General features: G+C 40.7%; 1 protein-coding gene across 1 annotated transcript in view; it reads left to right on the forward strand.

Moving 5' to 3' along the window:
- The first annotated feature begins 22,486 nt into the window (after positions 1–22,486).
- THRB (thyroid hormone receptor beta) overlaps positions 22,487–25,018 on the forward strand; it is a 19,261-nt gene continuing 16,729 nt past the window's right edge. The window contains exon 1 of the mRNA XM_018570223.1: positions 22,487–22,814. Coding sequence (XP_018425725.1) covers positions 22,487–22,814 — 328 coding nt within the window. The remainder of the gene's footprint in view (positions 22,815–25,018) is intronic.

Consider the following 25,018-nt stretch of genomic DNA (forward strand, 5'->3'; position numbering starts at 1 on the left):
ACATGTTTGGTGTCTATTTACCCAACGTGATCCCATCTTTTAAATCTTACCAAAAAATTGGGTAAATATAAATGTTTCATGACATAACATAGGGTAAAGGGTTTTTTTCAAAATTTTCTGTACTTTTTTCATTATATAGGAAAAAATAAAAAACCCCAGTGGTGAATAAATACCACCAAAAGAAAGCTCTATTTGTCCCCAAAAACTGGCATAAAATTAATTTCGGTACACCATTGCATGACTGAAAAAATGTCAAAGTATGCAGCGCTGAATAATGAAAAAATGGCCTCGACAGGAAGGAGGTTTGACACCCCGGTCATCAAGTGGTTAAGAAAGTAAGAAAAACTTGTAAAAAAAAAAAAAGTTTTTTTTCCTTTTATATTGCAAAAAAAAAAGTGGTTATTAAATACTACAAAAAAAAGCTATATCTGTCTCTGTCAGCACCTCACCACACAGCACCACCTTCCTGAAATCCTCAGTCCAAAGACGCAACGAATTCACCCATTAGTGAGTATAACTTTCACATTTTCCAACATCCCATTACCATTCCACATCAGGTAGTTGGCGCTTCTCCACCCCTCCTCCTTTCAGTTACCTTTAGTACATACGTCGGACACCCCGGTCCGCACAATTGAGAAGGAGCACACCTAGCGTTCTCAACCCCCTCCAGCCCCTCCTAGAGCGCTTATTCCTGGATTTTTTTTTTGCGTCAACTTTCATAGTACCTAAATGGTAAATCTAATAGGCAGAAGGATAGAGCTAATATCAACCCTTCTTAGTCCAATAACCATTTTTTCTATAATCAAATATAGAATGAAAAATAAATAAATTAAAAGTACATCAAGTCCCCAATGCTGGTTCAAAAAACATCTAGGAGACGTTAGAAGGACAAGTCGCTTGTGCATTATTAGAGTCTCTAATATACTTTTTCAAATACCTCATAATGCAGCCATATTGTTTCCTACAAGTGGCACAACTTACATTTTTATTGTTACAGTTGTTATAATATTTCTTTGTGCTTAATGGATTCTCATATACATAAATTATTTTCTTACTTGGTTATAATTTGCAGCCTACACATTTATTGTGACCACACCTATAAGAACCTAGTAGTTAGCCACCCAAGTTTATGTGTATTGACATCCAAAAAATAACTTGGAGACAAAATTGAACCCACAGTTGGAGCTCTCCTAGGTAACCACTTCTGGGCCGCAACACGTCTATAGACGGCGGCCCGCATAAGTGGTTAAAACAAGAACACGGCAGTTGTGGATAACTTCTGATTGACAGCCTAGAGGCTTGTGAATCAGCTGTGGCAATGTTGACATCCACATCCCCACAACATTGTCTAAGGCCCCATTCACACCTGACCGTTTTGTAGCGCGTCCTACGCTCGATGAACGCTCTACAAAACGGTCAAAAAAATAAATAGCACTGTAGTCAATGGCCTCGTTCCCACCTGTCCGTATTTCCGCCCGTCCCGAACGCACTACAAAACGGCCCACGCATGAAAAGGTCCCGAAGCGTTTTTTGCTGCGTATTGGTCCGTTTTGTAGGACGTTTTCCATCAGTATACTGCCAAGTAGCCTTTGGAATCGCGCGACGGTCGCGCGGCTTTTTTCCCGCGAATCGCGGTAAAAAAAACACGTGACGGTCGCGTGACAGACGCGCATATTACAATACGCATAGGTGTGAATGGGGCCTCATTCCACTGATGTACAAACAGGCACCTCCTACATAAGTGACAATGCTGTTCTGAATTCAGGAGCAGTGCAGCTGTGTTGTTTCCCCCCTCCATCATAGGAAGTTGCATTAGGTGGACATCACTGGTACGATCAACCGGTATAGGTAAGATTTTGCAGGGGAACTAAGGGAAACCTGTAAGTGCAGATGCACTTAATACAAGGTGATGCAACATATTTGTTTTTATGGGGGGCATAGTTCAACTTTAAATGCTGTTTCCTGTATTTATGCAAAGTCGTTTGTTAATTTTGAGGGTTAATTTTGCAGTAGTTAGTACCAAATTCTGTTTGTCTAAAAATGGGAGAAGAAGACTAGAGATCATAAAAGAAGTAGTCAAAGCAGAAAAACACAAGACTTCATATAACCGGTATTTCTGTATGTTTTTGACCTTAATGAAACACAAAGACTATTGCTTTCATTCAAAGCCACCTCATAAATACCTAGACTGAACTGCATGGCATCACAATGGGAGCATAATGTTATCTACACACAAAAAATACAGTATTTTAGAGAAAACTTTTTTCAGAAGAAAATGTTTCAAAGAGACCTGGTATGATGCCTGGCAAAGAAACCTAACTTGTTTCAAAGCTTTTTGAAACTTGTTTCAAAGCTTTTTGAAACTTGTTTCAAAGCTTTTTGGCCAATAAATTATTTTCTGCTTTTATCAAATGAAGACACCACAATGTCCTACATATTTCAGGAGTTGAAAAAAGGAACTTAGACAGTCGGGTTTTCTTCTTCACTGCTTACAAAAGGGAACATCTAATCCCACTCACGTTATGGAATTCTATTCTGTTCCCGTGCAACATTTTTCTAACTCAGCTGTGTAGTAGATGTAAAGAATCCTTCAAATCTTAAAATAATTGTAGAAGACAATGGCACCACCAGTATGGGAAGTAACAATCTTTTTTTTTTTTTAAACCTGTGTACTATTCTAATTGAGAGGGAATAAAAATGGCAAAGACTAAAAGTGGGACACCTAATTCTCTAAGTAATGTTAAAAAAAAAAAGCAACCAGATCAGCCTTTCCTTGTGCAAACATAATAAAGCTGAAATAGCAATAAGAGAGTGGGAGTCTCCTTCAATCAGAATAATAGTAACTGGACTGTGGGATTCGCCTGTGACTCAGATCAGAGCTGAGAGCCCCAGTGTATTGACATGGGAGTGCATTGCACAGCTAAATTTAACCTGTAAAATGGTACAAATAATGTTCAAAATTGATCAGATATACATAAAATTGTATTTTTAAACTATTCAATCTATGAGCAGTCCAACAGTGTTTAGGCATAAATGTGTACCACAAGCCCTCACACAGTCCTCAATGATGTCTCGGGCTGCAAACTTGGGGGTGTGGGGGCTGCATGTAAAACGTTTTAGTGAAAAAATGTGTCAGCACAGACATTGGTAATCTCCACCCGGGGTTCACATGACAGGGTGACCGCACAGGAGAGCAATTGGTAGACAGTTGTCATCCCATTTCAGGAAGTGCTTGAACAAGGACGGTTTCAATGTTTTACACTGTGTATAACTGTCAATTACAGTTAGATAGGCATAATTCAAGGAGATGTGTGTGATCTGTATACACAGTGACCCTACTTATACAGACTGAATGACAACCAGCAAAGTTTTGAAAAGGGAATGGGATAGAAAATATTTGAATTTGAATCTATGCTTTAACAAAGTTTAAGTATATTCTCTGTAATTATTAATTTTCAATAAAACATCATCTTGTGCTCTTGAATATAAATAATGTAGCACCCTCTACTATGGCACTATTAAATTTAGTGTTCTATCTAGACTGTAATCAGTCTGGGTGCTGATTGCTCTGAGATCTGCAGGTTCCCCTAAGTCTGATCGATGGTTTGATTGATTCTACCTGTTGCTGGGTTGGGGCCTCAGTATACAGTGTGGGAGGATCAATCCTCAGATTATGAATATGAATCTGGCTCTGACCAATCACTCAGCAGGCTCATTCAGAGGTATGGCTGGAGGAAGTGATAAACATTTGGGAACACCTTCCAGAACTCTCTCTCTCCCCCGGGGCTTCTACCTGGAAGGAGGTCCATGTGCTGCAAGATGCTTGGCCTAGGCCTCAGCATGTGGCAGATGCTGGGGGCCCAGAGGCTGAAAATATTACTTAGAAGAAACCTGGTGGAAACTGGGCTGGAGGAAGAATCTGCTTTCTGAGGAGTGTCGCAGAGGAGCTGGTGAGAGCTGTCATCTGGACCCAGTAAAAGATCCCTCACCCTATATTCAGTTATTATACAGAAGAGAAGCCAGTTAGTGCACTAAGTCCTGTGACCGTTCCTGGCTGTTCTCTGAGGATACTACCCATCACTGGTGGCTCTCATAGGACCTTTTGCTACCTATTACTACTGTTGCTAATGGTGAAGACACTGTCCTCTATTTTTGTATCACGGGTATCCTGCATCCCTAACCCTCTCTCCTAGTTATTACTGTGCAATAAGTACTAAAGAAAACCCTACGACTCAAGCCTGTTCTATCCTTTAGGTGTCATCGTTGCTATAGCTAAGGTAAAGGGTTTGTCGGCTGGCAAAACAGGTAGGAGAACCTTATTCATATCCAGCGGCTCCTTTCGGGAGTGAGCACCACAATAGTAATGGATCAATCTCAGAATTGTAAAAGTGGACTTTTACCCATGTAATTAAAGTAACAACAAACACACTTATAGAAATGCTTAGTAATGACAATCTACAAACACATATGTGTAGATAATTGCCGGGTTTGCATACCTTATTTCTCTTTTCTTCCCTAGTCTTCTAGCAGTGGCTAAGGGCATACTACTAGATCTCCCTTTACTTCCTGAACATCTGGCACATGTGACTAGACATGTGACCATGCACATCATCTCAGTGGAGGAAAATGCCCTGAAATCTTGTGAGGTTACAGATGAGATTTCCCAGCAATGCTCTGCTGATGTAACCTTCCCAGGATGCAACACTTTGGCACATTTCATCATTTGTGCCAGATTTGTACCAGGAAGTAGTTGAACTCTTTGTGTAAGTAAATTAAAAACTAGTTTGTTTAACTAATGAATGTAAGATGATTTTAAATCAACATGCAAAGCTGCATGATACTGTGATTTTTAGTAAAAAAGGGGGTAAAGGTCCACTTTAAGCTGGCCATGGACATTCAGTAGCATGTTTGCGTGGCCACTAAATGGTTATCTTTACAAATAATCATATCTATACATTCCTACTTGTATAGCCCAAGTGTGCATGTTTATGCAAGGGAGGAGAGCTTGCAGACATCCTTGGTGCTGTCCCCATCTCAAACGATTTAAAATCATGACCAGCTTATATTCCACTTAGAATGAATAACTAAACACACAGCCATTATTGTCTAAACCGCTGGCAACAAAGTGAGTACACCCTTAAGTGAAAATGTCCAAATTGGGCCCAAAGTGTCAATATTTTGTGTGGTCACCATTATTTTCCAGCACTGCCTTAACCCTCTTGGGCATGGAGTTCACCAGAGCTTCACAGGTTGCCACTGGAGTCCTCTTTCACTCCTCCATGACGACATCACAGAGCTGGTGGATGTTAGAGACCTTGCCCTCCTCCAACCTTCTGTTTGAGGATGCCCCACAGATGCTTTATAGGGTTTAGGTCTGGAGCTATGCTTGGCCAGTCCATCACCTTTACCCTCAGCTTCTTTAGGAAGGCAGTGGTCGTCTTGGGTTGTGTGTTTGGGGTCGTTATCATGTTGGAATACTGCCCTGCGGCCCAGTCTCCAAAGGGAGGGGATCATACTCTGCTTCAGTATGTCACAGTACATGTTGGCATTCATGGTTCCCTGAATGAACTGTAGATCCCCAGTGCCGGCAGCACTCATGCAGCCCCAGACCATGACACTCCCACCACCATGCTTGACTGTACTCCTCACATGGTTGCCGCCACACATGCTTGACACCATCTGAACCAAATAAGTTTATCTTGGTCTCATCAGACCACAGGACATGGTTCCAGTAATCCATGTCCTTAGTCTGCTTGTCTTCAGCAAACTATTTGCTTGGTTTCTTGTGCATTATCTTTGGAAGAGGCTTCCTTCTGGGATGACAGCCATGCAGACCAATTTGATGCAGTGTGCGGCGTATGGTCTGAGCACTGACGGGCTGACCCCCCACCCCTTCAACCTTTGCAGCAATGCTGGCAGCACTCATATGTCTATTCCCAAAGACAACCTCTGGATACGACGCTGAGCACGTGCACTCAACTTCTTTGGTCGACCATGGCCAGTCCTGTTCTGAGTGGAACCTGTCCTGTTAAACCGCTGTATGGTCTTGGCCACCGTGCTGCAGCTCAGTTTCAGGGTCTTGGCAATCTTCTTATGGCCTAGGCCAGGGGTGCCCACAATTTTTGTTTTAAGATCTACTTTTCAAATGACGAGCTACATGAGATCTACCGAAGAAGAAAAAACCTCCCTCACGCTCCTTCTCTCTCCTGGCTGTCTCTCCTTGCTCTCTCTTTGCTCATCCTCCTGGCTGTCTCTCCTCTCTCTCCTGGCTGTCATTCCTCGTTTTCTCTCCTGGCTGTCTATCTTCGTTCTCTTGGCTGTCTCTCCTTGCTCTCAGCCAATGTGATTTGTCTGGATTTGTTTTCTCATTTTGTCTCTCATAGTTGAGGTCTACCTATGATGCCAATTACAGGCCTCTCTCATCTTTTTAAGTGGGAGAACTTGCACAATTGGTGGCTGACTAAATACTTTTTTGCCCCACTGTATGTATGTGTGTATATATATATATATATACATACATATACATACACACACACACACACACAGTATATATATGTGTGTGTGTATATATGTATATATATATCTCCAATTTATAAAATGTATTAAACCCGGGTTCCCCTACTAGCAGCCTGTCAGTGTCTTCTATATATTCTGAAACCTTCTCTAAGAAAAGAGAGAAGCTAAATAGTTCCTATAGCAAAATATAGGAAATTCTTCAGACAGACATTTCATATTCAAGACCCTTTCGGATAATGTAGCTCTTTTCTTTAAATACAGATTGGGAAATGTTTATGAAATGTGTGCAAGCTGTAATCTGGGGATTTTAGCACTCTCATTTATTTATTTTTTAACTCACAAAAGTTGGAAAAATAAGAAAACTGTATATTTTTAGCACAGTGTGGAAATTGGCAGCTTTCAACCTCTGCAAGAATTAGAGATGTAACCCGCTGGTCTATTTAAACTAGTAAAATGTAGAGCTAAATGACACTTTTTACTGGCATCTAAATTGATAGAACTGCACATTTTTTAGACAGCTTTGGCCACTTAATTCCTTATGTACCATAAACTAAAGTATGTTAGATTAGCCAGCAGGATTGGCTTAAAAACACTGCATGGAATGATAAATGGAGGCATTTCGTTTAGTATCTGTCCAAACAGCCTTTTAGTTTTAATTCTTTAAGTTGATTTGAAACGATCAATGTACACTAAAGTGCTGCGTAATGTATTGGTGCTATGTAAATACAAGAAATAAATAAAAAAATAAAATATACACCACCAAGTTTTATGGGTGCATAACTTCCAAATAAATGGGCAATTTTAAGGCAATATGGGTTTTCATTATTAATGGGGACCCAAAATGGGTCTTGATTTTGAATTGAGAAAGTTGTAGCTTTCCTAGTTGAATAATGACAAAATAAGTGTGTTATGCTGGTTTCTCACTTGACATCCCTACCCTTGACTTTATTTTTGGTCTGACAATAACAGCAACATCATGCCTTTCTCTCAATTTATACGCTTAATATATATATGCGCACAGCGCCAGAATCAGCTTGCAGTCTTAAATAGCTATGTCCTAAAACTCAAATTGTCCATAAAAGCTGTACCTGTATAGAAGCAAGTGAATGCCTACCTATTATACCACCTGCATGGCTGAACACCACTCTGTTAAAGTGAAATTTCTGGCTAAGTTTTTTGCAGAGACCCACACTTGCAGCACAGTAATTACCAGAACAAGTGTTCCCAGTGGAACACTTACTCCCTATTCTTGTTTGTGCGACAACGCAAAATTTTGGATTTTCCTTCACTTCCAGTCTTGGTAACAGTGGTCACCAGAACAAATAGAGAGCATAAATCTCCCTTATGAGGACAAGACAGTGATAACCCATCCCTACTGTATCCAAAATTAAGGTAACAAAACGTTTTGCCCATATATAAACTATAAAGAATAAAACTACTTGTAGGATTTTAAAAAAAGTCTGAAAAAAATATTCTCATCTCATTTAAACCAATTACAGAATATATTTACAATAACTTTAACTGTAAGTAGTTTCCACTATTATAAATAACCTTATTGTTCTAACTGAAGTGTAAAATGTAAAAGTAGACCTTTCCAGGATTGTAAATAAAGGGGCAATTAGGAGCTTAATAGATTTTCCTAAAAAAATGTTTTCATTGGCATGAGTATGATGTCATTCTGAAAAGAACCTGGACTAAACGACCATAGTAAAAAGTGTACATACGACATAGCAACCACATCCTAAACATCCAAACGAAATAAATGATTCTGCAGGCGGTGTCTGTGCTGACAAAATGCTGTCTGTTTTTAAGTAATTATGCAGCAGACTGTCACTTCATAAGAATGTCACACTTAGGTGAACGAGTGTGAGCCAGGTCATTATGTGGTAAGAAAGTCATACCAGGCTGAATCCTCAATGTTTTGCGTTCTTACAGCCTAAATAATGTTCACGACCAGCTCCGACCTAAAGGACCTTAAGTGATCATGGAAGGAAAGCTCATATATTGCTGGAGCCTTTGTCAGGCCAGAATTACCAATAGCGGTGTCAGGGAAAGCAGGTCCACAAATGCAGCTTGTAAGTAGTCACTGCAAAACATGAACTGCGCATTGAAACTTACTTTTCTGGGTTTGAGAAATTAATGAGAGGTAATGCAAGCAAACAACAGAGCCTACAAGGAAGCATAGTTATTTTTGGCCAAAACACTACAGCTGAGGAGAATGTTAATTATGCCCAAAGTTTGCCCAAAAATATTTCTTAATTCATCAGGAGAAGAAGCAAAGGAATGGAATGTCAAAACAGAGTTTCATCCTAAATCTTTGTATTATAACTTTCAAGACAAAGCAAGAGACTTTATATACAGTGGGAAACAAATGGAAAAAATACAAGATTGTGCGTATACAACATAGCCGGATCATGCTTAACTGAATCAAGCTTTAAATTAAGCCAGTCGGAAATAAATAAGCTGAGTGCTGCTTATACATCTGGCTGCCAAGTGGGACATAGGAAAGGTAATTGAATTTAGAATATGGTATGTAAAAACATTTCCAGTGAGTTCTAATAACACTGAGAAACACATAGATTGTTATGAATTTAGAAGTGATGCAGATTTCATTGAGATAGATGTGCTCTAAGTTGAAAAAGTATTTTGTAAAAGCAATTACTTCATCATGTGACTTATGCATGTTGACCTATTTCCTTGCTCAGTATCAGTTCCTGTGTTGTTTTTCTTGGTTGACTTTGAGGATGTCTTTACAGTATGCTTTATGTTCTAAAATATAGATATATTTCTACTGTCAATTTCTGTTATGCATTGATCATCAGTTACTATATTTTTGCTTATAGTATGTATGTTCCTATGTATTAATGCATTATTCTAGCCTGTACTAGAAGGGCAGGATAATGACCAGGATGGAAAGTAACTTGATATCCTGTAGAGTGATAAATTGTGTTGTGTATACATGTAAACTACTATGAGTGGTTGAAAATCTATCTCTCTCCACTGGTAGTAACATGAAAAGTTTTGCCATTTTGACAACAAATATGGAAGTGGCACAAGCACTACAAGGTTGAACACATGGAAATGTAGTATTAAATTATAGGTATACTAAGTACATGTTTGTACTCAACTATTTGTGGTTAGAAATGGGAATTTGTTTCGGAGTGGCGCGGACTAAGTATTCTGTAGATTTCCTGTTCCTCTTAAACTGAATTTCTCATAAAGTGACACTAAACTCCGGAGTTAAATCTTAAAAATGTAAATCTTAAAAAAGTACCTTTTTAAATTTTACTTATTTGTGTATCACTCAGCAGTAGGTCCTCAAATCATCTCTAAATTGGTGCCGACACTGTCCTTCCTTCTGGAGGTGGCAAGGGCTTTTGTTCCCCATGGTCCCTGTTTCCCCATTGTAGCCACCACTCCAAGCTGGCTCCCGTGATGGACTACAATCTCACGTTTTAGTTTACTAATTTGTATTGAGATTGTAGGCTATCACGGGAGCGAGCTTGGAGCGGTGGCTACTTTACAATACAAAAGTAGCCACCCTGCGGATGGAAGGACGGTGTTGGCACCAATTTAGAGATAATTTGGGGACCTACAGCACACAAATAGGTTACATTTTTGTTACTAGTTAAGGTACTTGAATGCATTTTGAAGATTTAACTCACAAGTTTAGTGTCACTTTAAGTTGGCCACTTTGGCTGCTCCATTGTTGGCTACTACATAGAGCAGAATCATACACATATATGAATGGCAGCAGGTTAGAAAAACTAAAATGAAATTGTATTACATTTTAATGCAAAGTACTTCAATAGGAAATCACTACTAAACCAATGGAAATTAGTAATAAAATAGTATTTGTGGTAGGTCAGTGCTTTCATGGGATGCTCCCATAGTATTTACAAACATGCATCCTATCAGTCTGATAGAATATAGTGACACCACTGAAGCATTATATAAACAAATTGCCTCATGTTACACAACCATGTTACAGGTCCTTAATGGATTGCTGCTGGTTTATTGTAAGAAGCTAACAGGTGCTCTTTATCCTTTTGTTTTAAGTAATGCCTTGTTTATGGTATGTGATATGCTTTTTAGTAGTCACAGGGGTTTATTAATCTGAGGTCATTTAAGGAGGGATTAGGCCTCCTTGAGAGCCATTACCTCATAAAAAGTTAAACTGGTTTTAAGTATTTTGCGTCTTTAGTATTAGCAGTTATTTACCTCAGAATGCCTTCTCTTGACAGATGCTCTCTCCTTATGGCTGTAACCTCTAACTTAACCTAGACAAGACGCTCTTCTCTGGCTTTTTAATTAGCTGTCGTATTGGAAAATAAACTTAACAACATAATTATGCTCTCAAAAATGAAAATATCCCTTGTCCACTTTCTTTGGGTGTAAACATGTAACTCATACTGCATTATTATTTCCTGTCCTCAGCAGGTTCTTGCTTTGAGCGCAGAAAAATATTCAACTTTTTTAGTAAATCAACCTCTAAGTCTTTACAGCCATGTTTATTGCTGCAAGGTGTATACAGCTGTTCAGAAAGTGTGGACCAATATTTTAAAAAAATATGAGTGATCAAACACATTTATATTTCATGTGATTCAAATAAAGCAAGGGCAAGCAGGGCTAAATGTAGAGCGGGAGAGCCGTTTTGTACAAGTGATTTGAGCGGGTGTACAGCCACTCAGATCACTTGTAATCAGCCTGTTTGTCCATCCCCCAATCCCCCCTGCCGGCTGTCTCCCTCTGCGCCGTGGTTTTCGGGGACCCCAAACCACAGCAAATGCCTGCAGAATGGAGAGCAGGCAGCAGAGCAGAGAATGCCTGTTCTCCGCACTGTGATCAATGACACATGACCGCTGTACTCGCAGCTCTTCTGTGTCAGCTGTCAAAAGTAGAGCTGTACAGAAGATCCAGCACATGTGCTGGATCTTCTGTATAGGAGGGAAGGCTCATAAAGAGAACCTGTCATCTCTGAATGCTATCTCACTTGTTAGCCCTTGTGTGATAGCAATACAGTTAAGTAAAAAAGGCAAAAATAAAATAAATAATTTAGAAAAATAAAACCAACCCCACCGCCCCCGCCATCTGCATAAACACATGCACAGGGCATTGGGTATGTGTGCACACTAAGTGTTGCCCCCATTACACTGTGTGCCATATTGTGGAAGTCAGGCAGCGCTCCCTACAAAGTCCAAATCCCATTCGCACTGCCACAGTCTCAAAACCACAAGGTATATGTGGTGCCCAGGTGACCACACGGATGGCGCCGTGCAAAACACTAATAGTAAATAAAAGTAATTCACCGGCACACACTTGAAGGGTTTTTAAAGTATTGATATGTTTATTCAATACCCAATGTCACTTACTGTCATACAGTGCTAACGTTTCGGGTCCGCACAGGGATCCTTCATCAGAGCGACAGTCAGGATCCCTGTGCGGACCCGAAACGTTAGCACTGTAAGGCAGCGCTCCCTAACACGCATAATGTGCATTGGAGGGTAAGTTCACTTTGCCAAGTAATTTGGGAAAATGGAATTACCCGCTCAAATCTAGCCAGCCCCCCCACTATACTTACCCTTCAGAAAACAGTCCTTCTGCTCTGCCGGTACGGGTGTAGTTTCTGTACCCCGTACTGCTAGATTTTGAATTTCGACCACACTGACCAATGAGCACTTCTTAGCACAGTTAAATACGGTTTTGGTTAAAATGTTTTTTTTGTATCATGACAAGTAGTTTGAGGCACAAGTAGATTGGGCCCCCACTTTAGTCCTTGAACAAGTAATTTAAAAAACAAATTCCACACCCCTGGAAATGGCCTCTTCAGATGCATCGCAGCAAGCCCAGCTGCGATGCATAGAGTCCTATTAACTGTCCTCGAAGGCCAAAACTAGGGGGGTCAGAGGGGACATGTGCCCTGGGGCGGGTGCTGCATTGGAAGGGGTTCCGCCAGCACTGACAGGGTGAGCAACCAGTGGTAGATTCCATTTGGGGGGTAACAGTAAACAATTGCTTCCCCTGCAAGAAAATATTACTATCGTTTCACTACCAATGGTAACTTCTGCTTTCTCCACCGCTGCTCTTGAGGCACTGGCAGTGCTGCATACGGGGGCCTAGGGGTGGAAAAATTCACCTACGGACGGACACTGGAGCCAGATGGGAGCGTTGTCATGCAGAGTAGTCAGGAAGTGAGAGGACATAGACTCCAGGGAGTGGGAGCTGAGCTGTCACCAGGTAATCAGACAAACATGTCTATAGAGCCCCCCTGCACACTGACACCTGTTCATTGTTCCTGTGTATGTGTAACAACAACAACAAAAAGTATATATATTTTTTCCCATCATTATGAATATCTGGCTTGTGTAAATCCAAGCCCTCCTAAGATCCTGCACAGCCCACCCAGAGACCCCCCACAGCTTACCTGTGTCTGTGCACAGCCCTACTAAGATCCTGCACATCCCTCCTGAAACCCCCACAGCCCACCTGGGACCTCGCACAGCCCACCTGGGACCTCGCACAGCCCACCTGAGACCCCGCACAGCCCACCTGAGGTCCAACACAGCCTTCATAAGACCCCAACCATTCCTCCTGAGCCCCTGGTGGCATCAGGCTGTGATGCCTACTTCCCCTTCATGGGGGTCAGGTAGATGGTACTTAAACCCCCTTCCTTGGTCAAATATTGGGTGAATCCTAGGCAAAACCATTGATAAATACCTCCCCTTGTTTCACACTCGGGTATATTATACGTCTTTTTGTGGTTTGCTAGGAAAAATTTCGCTTTCATCATATATACTGCCAGACCTTGATGTTCATATAGATGCTGCTTGTTCAGCATATAGTTTTTCTGTTCCTTGTATAATGTTGGAAACAGATTCAGCTGAAAATTCTGCCAAAAAAATGTTTATTTCTCATGTAGTACAACAATAATGTTTTTCAAGGTCTAATTGGTTACCAAGGCAACAGCTACCTAGACACCTAGAAGAGTACATACATTTTTTATATTAGGATTTTGCAGGAGTGAATGATTCAAGTTGGGAGCTGCAGCCAGGACATTGTTGACCTGGGCTTGACCTAGACTGGCTCACGATTTCAGTAATCAGTGCTGCAGTTCCTTTCTTTATCTTAAAAGGCATTATGGTGATTTTCTAACCACTAAAACTGAGTTTCAGTACCTTAACATGTAATCTTCACTTGTCCAAAAAACTTAAAGGTGCATGCTCGTTTCTGTGTCCAAAAAAATTACAGTGACAGATTTCCCCTGTATTCCTGTTTCAGTGATAACAAATGTTGAATGTGTGTCCCCATCATACATGTGTGATAATGGTCACTTACCAAGCCTCATGTTGATGAAGGGAGTAGGTCCTCAACCCTGTGTAAGTTCCAGCACTGCCTAACGGAGCTTATACAGGGTTTAGATCATGCAGCGGGGAAGTGCAGTAAAGGTGAGTATCAGTGGGTGTGGGGTGTCTAAACTCTTAAAGGAGAACTATGAGGCGAGTGCTTTTCACTCACCTCATAGTTCTAGCCGACCTGTGACAATGAAACTCTCACAGGTCGGCTCAGTAGATCGGGAGGTGAGTTAACACATACCGGCGTTCGCTCCCCTCTCGATCCTGTCACGGCTCTCTGCCGTGACAGCGGAGGGGCTGGATTCCCCCCTCCCCGCTCCAATCCGCCAGCGCTGACTGGCGGAACGGACGGGGGAGGGGGCGGGTACAGCTGGCTCTGCCTCTAGATAGGCAGAGCCAGCTGCCAGTCACGCAGCTGGGCGGATTCAGACATAATTGTCGGGATCCGCTTCAGCTGCGGCGTCTTAGTATACCGCAAGCTATACTGAGCCTAGAGTGACGGGAGGACGCTTGTTTGTGCCCTCCCGTTACCCTAAGGAGAACTATGGGGAAAAGCCTTAACCCCACAGTTCTCCTTTAAGAGAACTTGTCACTTTGCACTAAATCAGGGGTGGGCAACTCTGGCCCTCCAGCTGCTGTGGAACTACAAATACCGTAAGGCATTGAAAGACAGAGTTACAGGCATGAATCCCAGAGGCAGAGACATATTGGAATTTGTAGTTAAAGCACGGCTGGAGTTGCCCGTCCCCGGCCTAAATGGACCAAGTGACATTTTTTTAATGACCCTGAAGTGATCCCTGGTTCTCAGCACCGCCATCTGCAGCTCCCATAGAGGAAGTTGCACAGCTTATGTGACAAAACTTAGTGCTGTTCAGAAACACAGTGAGAAGCATTTTGATCCTTGTTACATTAGCTAGAATTCAGATTAAATGTAAATAAAGTAAACTGCTGATGTCAGCACAGTGGTAATGCTTCCTGGATAATAACCGTTTCCTAATTGTTTATTAAAATTTCACTGATACGGTCATTGAAGAATATGCACCTGCGAAAACTTGCTTTTTTTTAATTCACTAGGTTATATACCTTTGACTACACCACAAAGGACTTTCCAATACTTTTATGTAAATATAGTGTATGTGTAAATATAAGTGTCCATTAGTTAGTCAATTAGTTAGGTTTGAATACAGCAAAAACAGAGAGATATCATTGATTATTTTAGATAGTCATTGGTGATTTTGGTCAAATCCAACATATACTGAAATAAAAAAATCAGATCCTGTGCTAAATTGGCCTCATCTCTCTTAGCAACTTGTTGGTTTGCACACTTGCAGCCTTACACTCCTAATCAATAACTAAAACCTCTGATTGCCCTTAAGGTGCCCATACACTGCACGATTCTCCACGGTCGCACGAGAATCGTGCAGTGTATGGAAGGCGTGCGACCGTTTCTACTGTACGGTCGCACGTCTTCCGTCGAACCAGCAGGCTAGAAAACCCGCCGGGAATCGTACGATTCTCGGCGAGTTAGTGGCCTGCTGGTTCGACATCTGCCGAACGGGCCGGTGTGCGCACGCGCACACAGCTCGTTTGCAGTCATCTTAAGCCCGTCCCTCATTGCAGTCATCGTAAGCCCGCCCCTCAGGGGGACGGGCTTGCGATGATCGAGAGTATGATCTGCCTGTCCAAGATGGGCAGATTGTACGTTTTTTTAATCACTTTACAACCATCGCAAGACTAAGGTCTTGCGATGGTTGTACAGTGTATGGCCACCTTTAGAAATGTCTTGGAGTCATGGGTGACTCAGTGAGGGAACTTGATATTCCTTAGCTATCAAAGACATACCATGCACACGGCAGTTGAATACTCTGTCCACTGTGCTAAATATGACATTTCAAATGACTGTCCCTTGCACCTTTCAAAGCCATGGCCCTGCTTGCTTTTGCTACCCCAGTTTCTGATATTTTTCCCATGAATCAAATTTTTGGTGTTAACGTCAAAATAATTAAAAGGCACTATTTCTGGTCAGGAAGCATAGAATTTGTTGAATTCAAGAATGCATCAATGGTTTTCTACAGTGCACAATACATCAATAATTATTCATCAAAATAATAAGAAACTATGATTGGAAAACATGGACCAATCATGACCTATACAATTACTTAGAAATGTTAATTAAGAAATTGTGTTAAGGTAATAAAAGTTACTCAATCATAAACACTTCCCACTACGTTAATGTGGCCGTGTTACCACTGGATCACTTTTAGCCAAGAGTTCACCTGTAAAAGAAACATTTACTGTATACAGATAGGGACTGTAGGTCTGTTCTTAAGTTGAATTTGTATGCAAGTTGGAACAGGTAAATTAAGTAGAACTCCATCCCAAAAACATTTTGTTTTTCGTTTTGGAGAGCATAGGGAAGGGTTAACCCCCTGTAACGTTTGTTTTGCTGTCCTCGCAGTGGCTCTAACCCCACCCCATACTAACCAAAACAAAAAAACAAAAAATGTGCATGGAGTTCTACTTTAAATGCAACTCGAGAGATGATTGTGCAACTTCTTGTAATGTACAGCACCAGACCCGGAAGAAGAGGCAGGCACTCCTCGTCTGCACGTCTAACCACTTCCTGTAATGTACAGGAGGTACAGTACTACGAACCAGACCCACTCCTCGTCTGCACGTCTAACCACTTCCTGTAATGTACAGAAGGTACACTACTACGAATCAGACCCACTCCTCGTCTGCACGTCTAACCACTTCCTGTAATGTACAGGAGGTACAGTACTACGAATCAGACCCACTCCTCGTCTGCACGTCTAACCACTTCCTGTAATGTAGAGGAGGTACAGTACTACGAATGTCGGATGCGAGCACGGTAGCATTACTAGTAGAACAGCCTGGGACCTCCGTTTGGAAGTATGAGTCGTACGTAACTCGGATGTTGGTAACTCGGGGACTGCCTGTATACTTAACCTTCCAACAGTCCATGTATTAGAATTCTAGTGCTTTTTCACTTCCCAGCCATTCCGAGTATTCTTCCTTTCCAGGTGTGTACAATATTTGCTTCTCCTCGGTCCACTGCAGTTCCTTCCGCAGGCAATTATGTCCTATGGTTACCAAAAGGGAGCAAATAAGAGAAGTTCATTGTTGGGGTTTATGTACACTTTAAAATGTAGCCCCAATCTTCCTGCTCCCTTGTCTACTATTTAAAATCTATAAGTTAGCCTTTGTTATATGTGTAAGGGTCAGGTGTTATGTCTGTCTATTACATATACCATACAGTAATCAAAAGAAAATACAAACAAAAGGACAAATGACCATGTATTGCCACTTTAAATATACCTTGTTAATTCCTTATTAAAGCAGATCCCCAGGTTTGTCAAACGTTAACCCATGCAGTGGGGCTACCCCCACAGTGCAAGGGTTAACTGCTTGTTTTGGTCTAGGGAATGGAAAAAATCCTTGATCCTGCAGTGGTGACCGCTCACCCCTCTCCCCCGCTGCTCCGGCCATGGAATGTCCCTCGATGTCCTCACGTCTAATGCAAGTGAATGGACGTGGCATAGGTGTGAAGAGGCTGTGGGGACCAGTCTAGCAGCCAGGTAGGATCAAGGATCAGGTAAGTATATTTTCTTTCTTTGCACCCCTAGACCAAAACAAGCAGTTAACCCTTCCAGTGCAGGGGTTTACTTTTGAAAATCCTGGTGTTCCTCTCTAAGTAGTTTAGGAGTATTTGTCCTGTAACCTGGTACACAGCACTGATTATGAGCAACTGGAATACCTTATGATTCTTTCATTCAGTGACCTGGAATAAAGTGCCCAGTTTACAATAAACTACAGCACTTTTCTTGAGAATTCTTATTAAGTGGTGTGCCCTTTAACAGATAAAAAATAATTATGACCTGTATTTAAAAAATGAAATCATTATTCTTGGCTCCAACTTTTTCTTTAAGCAATTTTCATCAAACAAGTGGCCTACCAAGCCACCCATGGCTCTCGGTTTCCAATGATGTGCTTTGACAGTGTCTCTGAGCAGATGCTAGGTACTTGTCTTATCTGAACAACTTGTAAGATATATACTTCTGATAAATACAAAGCCTCAGTAAGTTATCGATTTTATTGGTGTCATTTTTATCATTTAGGAAAAATTTTTGAGTATTGTTTGTAATGCATGTGTTTTACATGTTGACGCTATTGTTTAAAGTAGGGATGTTCAGATACCAGTGCCGATACTTGGCATTTTCATGAGAACTACCAGGGTTGCAGCGGTTGCAGCTGGGACCGGGCTCTGGTGCTCCACCACTGTCCTGAAATCATTAGTCTGTATTGTTTTACAAAAACTGTCACATGACAACAAACATGTATCAGTACTCGTACTTGGACAAATATCAGTACTCGTACTTGGACAAATATCAGTACTTGTACTTGGAAAACTGGTATCGGTGCGTCACTTATATATATTTATAACAAAAAGAATCATACATGAAAACGGAGATGTACAAATCCCAGGAGCTCTGTGTGCTCCTTACAAATGACAACTGCCTCCTAACTTTTGAATTTTCCTCTAGTCTAGTACAGTACTGTGTACTGCCAGAGATCTCTAACCTTCCCTGAGGGGATCACTATGGGAATCACACTGTCTTGCTATCAGCTGAGCTCTGGCAGCCATGGGGGGGTGGACGCAAGTGTCCATACTAAGGGCACTAGTTGCCATACTGAATATGTGAAGTGTCAACAGCTAGGGGCAGGCACCAGTGGCCATTTTAGTGATAGACGAGCACTGGAGGCCCTATTTATGAATGGGCAGGTGCCACCTGATGTCATACCTAGTGGCCTCCCACTTTTGGGATGCAGGGCAGTTTACTGTTGGCAGAGAGGAGACCTTTAGTAAGAGGTAAGGCTTTCTCTACTGTTAATCGGGCTGATCAGCCTTTATTATATTTCAGTTTTCCCCGGCCGGGCCCTGTCTTGCAACCTGCCATGACTGTCATGGCTAGTTAGTCAAACTTTAAGGGTTGGGTTAGCCTCCTGAGACCAGGGATGTCCAAACTGCAGTCCTACTGCTGTGGTGGAACTACGAATCCCATGAGGCTTTGCAAGATTCTCACAACCACAGACATGCCTCCTGGAGAGCGATGCTTCATGGGATTTGTAGTTTCACCACAGCTGGAGGGCCGGAGTTTGGACATACCTGACTTAGACCCTACTCTACTTGGAGTGCTTGGCCAGCAGGCCTGTACTGTTGCATAGATGAGTTAGTGGACATGTCTGTTTTAACTTCTGTATGAGCTCTTGATCAGTAAACATATGAGGGACAGCATCTTGTTGGAACTGCCTAGGACACCGTCATCAATTATGTTGCTTGGGGTAGGAGTACTTTTCTACCACAGCAAAGGAAACCTGGGTTTCTAGTTGGGAAGTATGTACCCCCTTTTCTGAGGCCCAGAAGCGTTCTTTTCATTACTTAGTTTTCAGCCTCTAAATCCCCCCAGCCTGTGGACAATTCATCCTTTGCTTGGAGGGAGGGGGTTGTCTGTTAACCTTTGTAGACATCTGTTTTTCTGGGGCTACTACCTTGAATTTTTTTCTCTGGTCCATTATTTTTGAGAATAAAAAAATACCTTGTGCCTGGCATCGATAAACAGCTGCTGCCAAACCTGATATTTAAACCCTAGGCAAAGTTTGCATGATTACATGATACAATGAGTATGGTGGCTTTCCCATTATTAGAGACTAAGGTTGATTTGAAAGTGAAATAAAAGGAGCAATTAGGCACAACTAGGGCTGCTGCTAACGATTATTTGTAAAATTGATTAGTTAGGCGATTATTAAGTTCGATTCATCGTATTAAAAAAAGGCTCCAGTGATGGACTTCTAGTTTGTATTGAGATTACAGTCCATCACGGGAGCAAGTTTGGAGCCGTGGAAGTAAAAAAAAAGTGTGGTGTGCAATATAGTGAAATGAAAAGTGTAAAATTATACAGCAATGAATACAACAATCCCAGCAATAGTACATTATAGCAGGAGGTATAATGCATTGCGCTGTATAATGCATTTGCTGGGATTTGTTGTATTCCTCTATAGCTGGTGGTATTCTGCGTGCATTGCGCCTCTGTATAATGAATATACAGCGCAATGCAGAATATACCACCAGCTATAGAGGAATACAACACATCCTGGCAATAATACATTAAACATGTAGTGTATAATGTATTGCTGGGATTTGTATTCCTCTATAGCTGATGGATCATATACAGCACAATGTACCATCAGCTATAGAGAATACAACAGTTCCCACTATCCCAGCAATACATTTAAAAAAACAATCGCCATGTGGGAGGGAAGCAGGCACTCTTACTTTTAGATGTGAGATGGTTGGCCTGTCAGGTGCCGTTCCCTCTCGATCGTTGGCGGGCAGCGGCGAGTCAGGGAGCTCAGAGCGGGGAGAAGAGGCGTGTCGTGCGGCGCACGGCTCGGGTCGTGTGTGGAGCCGCGAGCAGAGTAACTGATCAATAGCCGACTAATTGATGATGGAAAACGTTGACAATGTTTTCCATCGTCGATTTTAATCGGCTCTAACGATTAGTTGTTGCAGCTCTGGGCACAACATTGTAAAGTACTGCTAAGCAGAAGGCAGAACCTTTATACAGCTGCTCGCTCACTTCCCGATTATTTACCTGCAGAGAGTGGTGGCTGTCACTCACCATTCCCCGTATTGGAGGTATGGACAAGGGAGAGGCGGGCATAGCTGCTTGTGCCTCTAGATAGGCAGAGCTTGCTGTCAATCAGCCAGTGGGATGGATCTCGACAGTATTGTCGGGATCCGTCCCGGCTGCAGTACTCTCAGCATATAGCATATATCTCCTGTGACCCTAAAGAGAACTATGGGGAAAAAAGTTACCCCATAGTTCTCCCCCACTGCTGACACAGAAACATAAAAAAGCCAGATTGGAGTTTGCCAAAAATTACCTGAGGAATCCAAAATCCTTTTGTGAGAATGTGCTGTGGACAGACAAAACAAAATACAGCTTTTTGGTAAAGCCCATCCTCCGGTTTTATAAAAAGAAAGGAGGCCTTTAAAGAAAAAAATACAGTCCCTACAGTCAAATATGGTGGAGGCTCAATGTTTTGGGGTTGCTTTGCTGCTTCAGGCACTGGATGCCTTGACTGTGTGCATGACATTATGAAATCTGAAGACTACCAAAGAATTCTGGGGTGCAATGTATGGCCCATTGTCAGAAAGTTGGGTCATCGTCAGAGGTCATGGGTCTTACAGCAGGACAATGACCAAAAGCACCAAGAAATGGTTTCAGACAAAGCGCTGGAGAGTACTGGATTGGCCAGCAATGGGTCCAGATCTAAATCCCATAGAGCACCTGTGGAGAGATCTCAAAACAGCAGTTGGGAAAAGGAACCCTTCCAATCTGAGAGACCTGGAGCAGTTGGCGAAAGAAGAGTGGTCCAAAATTCCTGTAGAGAGGTGCAAGAAACTCATTGATGGTTACAGGAATCGGATGATTTCAGTTATTATTTCCAAGGGCTGTGCTACCAAATATTAATCGAGGGTGCCAATAATTTTGTCCAGTCCATTTTTGGAGTTTTGCGTGGAATGTGTCAGATTTGGCTTTTTTTTTTTCTTCTCCACTTTTTTGTGTCAAACCAATACAAAAAAAGAAATAAACATGAGAATGTCTAAACATTTGTAATTGCAACAATTTTCTGCACAAAATGGTGCATTATCTGACAGAAATGCAGGGGTGCCATTATTTGTGGCCATGACTGTGCATGTGTGTGTGTATATATACTTTAAAATAGTCAAACAGTCTTATAATATAAAAAAATATGCAACACATGGTGGCTCTATTAAGCCTTTTGTACTAGTTTCTTACATCCTTTTTCTTGCAGAGGTAAAACATGCACAATGGGTTAAAAATAGCGGAAACAGCACATGAATGCCAATCAATACACCCATCACACAGCAGGTTCTTCTTTACCACACGGTTAAAGCTGTAACACCAAATCAATAGAACTGATCATGGATTAGGTTGCTGCAGTGTTTACCTTTTAAATTCTGGTACGGGTCATCTGGGTTCTTTTATTGAATTTCTAAAAGGATAGAGTAAAAACTCGGGCTTATTGATTTTAGGATTTTGAATAGCCCCTCGTCTCTCTTAGGCTTTACTCCTCAAGTTGTCATGTAAAGTATCACCACTCATATGTCGCACTAAATATGATCCTGCAAAGTTATAGGCCCAACTTAAACCAAGACAGGCTTGGTGTCTGCCACTGCTAGTGTTGTGTCTCTAATACCCCCTGCTACCTGTCTGAGCAGCCATCTTCCTTAGGATTTAGCCGTGGCTCATAGATTAGGACCTTAAACTGTTACAAATCTCTTTTCTGACATGTTTGGCTGCTGAGTGGCATGGCAGATATAAATAGGACATTAGCACAGAAGTTGCTGCTCCAAATCGTACTCTGGTTGTTTAGCTTTGAGGCAGATTTCAGCCACTGCATGATATTCATCTATGTTTTTTTCCTCCCTCTGCTCTATGTCTATGCATGCATGTGTGTGTGTGTGTGTTGTGCCTGTGTAAAGTAGAAGCTGGTTCTGGATAATCAAAATGAACTACTGCATTCAAGAAATGTACGATATGCCCCAGCCTGCTGTTAACACCTACTGCATGCAGCCCACTGAATATTGCACTTATATCGAAGATAGTCAGAACTACAGTTCTTGTGAGGCTCATGTCCTGCACAGCAATAATATATATATGGATCAGGCCTGGGCGGTGAATCAGGCTTATACCTCTAGTTACCCTGGAAACATGTTTAAAAGCGAGTACTCAGAAATGGACATGGCCCTGAATTCATACAACCAACCAGGGTATTTCTCTGAGGAAAAAGCAACTTTTCCAGAAGGACAGTCTCCGATGTTCTCACAGAAAAAAGGTAGGGACAGGTCTGCTTTTTTTTTTTACATTCCATAAAGGGACCCATTCACATCATTGTCTCTGCACTATCACATCCATCATCTGCGTTGCATTCAGATTTAAAGTTGCATAGTTTTAGCACCCGTCCATCCTTTCAAAGCTCATCTGTAATCAGCTGAAAGCCGTATTTCAGGTTGCTAGGAGATTAAAATGTTTTTATTTCTCTTGATGTTCAGAATTTTCTTATTGTCCTTTGTGCTTGAATTATGGATTTATTGTCTGCTGTATGTGCTGTGAGCACATTTCTGCGTCTTACAGCCCCTTTCTCTATATACATTATATGTGTGATCTTCGATCAGTTGCATATAGTACCTGTCGCATCCAAATGCTTTATGTAAAACCTTTAGATATAAAGTTTTTACTCTTTAACTTCTGGATTAATCCTGGACTGAAATTTACTGAAAGGTACAGATAGTCATAGATTTCTATTTTTTTTGTTACATTTAAAAATATTTGCTTATATTTTAGCCTGTTTAGTGTGACTTTTTATTGTTATCCAATCTCTGTTAATGTCACATTATTCAATGAACAATAGATATAGATCTATATCTATATATATAGATATAGATTTTAGATCTATATCTATATACATATAGATATAGATTTTAGATCTATATCTATATAGATAGATATAGATAGATACACATTCATACATACATATATCAAGTAGGCACTTTTTCAAGATTTTAAATGTGGCTGATTTACAGTTAAACTGTATTACATATAATGTTTTTCTCACATTTTCCTGATGGACTTTACATTTTTAGCATTCCAGAATATTATGTGGATATCCTATGGATTTAATGCAGACGATCTTTAGTCCCAGAGAACTTTATGACTAGACAACTTAAGTGCAAACGTCTTATCACAGTGACTCATAGATTTAACTAGTGAAGTAGCTTGACTAGCATACATAATCGAAGTCTTTTCATTCTTCTTAAAAACATGACCGCTTTATTTAGAGAGCTCAAAATATACAATATAAAAGAATATACAATTTTCTACAGGGACTTTGGAGATATTTTTGCTATTATCATCTCATCTTTACAATTAAGTTTGAAAGTTGGGGTTTATTTCCTCAAGTATTACTCTTTATTTTAACCTTTGTGATTTTATGTGCCAAATAATATTTTGTCATGTATTATTATACTATCATTGTAGTGAGTTAGGATTTATATTTTCTGCCAGTGTGTATTCCCAGGGAAGCTAATAAAGTTAGTTTTAGTAAGCTGACCTATATAGTTTTTGGTTAAAATAAATTATAATATGAACAATAGCACTGTGCATAAACAAACATAAACATAAAATATTACTGTTTTTAGATGTTTATATCTTTCGTTATGTTAAGAAAAAATTTAGTTGTTTATTAATGTTATGTAAAAAAACAATTACATAGAAAGAATCTACTACAATCTAGAACTACTGTCACTATGAATGTAATATTCTATTGCTAGCTTAAATGTAAAAATTACATAGTGATTATATATATATATATATATACTGCAGAACTACAGTATTGTCATTTATTTTTTTTATAGATTTTTCTTCATAGTAATGACAGTTTATAGTAAATTAACTATTTTTTTTTTTTTAGTTTAAATATATGTTTAATGTAGAATCAACAATATTGAGCTTTCTACTAGGATCAATTAATCCAGAGGTGATGACAGAAGGTTACTCAAAGGACATGCTTGTTCCTATTGATCAGCATTGATTTGGATTTAATGAAGTCTCTATAGTAACTCATTAAAAGCCAAGAGAGCAGGTGTCCTCTTTCAACCTTTCTTGTTGTATTTATGTTCAAATTAGTACAAAGGGAAAACGCTTGTTATTTGATTTTGCCTTTCTATCTACACATGAATTGGATGTTTAACGTGAACACTGGTTCTCTTCAGTGTAATTTAAGTATATTGTGGTTCATTTATTAAATTGAACACAGTCAACACATAAGGCTTAATTTACAAAAAGTTTTGAAGCGGGCATCCCCCACTAACTATACCTGACTACATTAATGCAATCTCTTTAGTAAAACTAGTAAAGGTATTATTAGTGACTTCTTGAACTGTTTCCCCAGTCTGTCCACCCCCTCACAAGTCAAAAGTCCTCCCATTTAAAAAAATAAATACATTTGAGGTCAGCTTCTTCTTCCTTATTTTCTGTTGG

This window comes from Nanorana parkeri, unplaced genomic scaffold (assembly GCF_000935625.1).
Source record: "Nanorana parkeri isolate BGI_ZX_2015 unplaced genomic scaffold, ASM93562v1 scaffold37, whole genome shotgun sequence".
Taxonomy (NCBI): Eukaryota; Metazoa; Chordata; class Amphibia; order Anura; family Dicroglossidae; genus Nanorana; species Nanorana parkeri.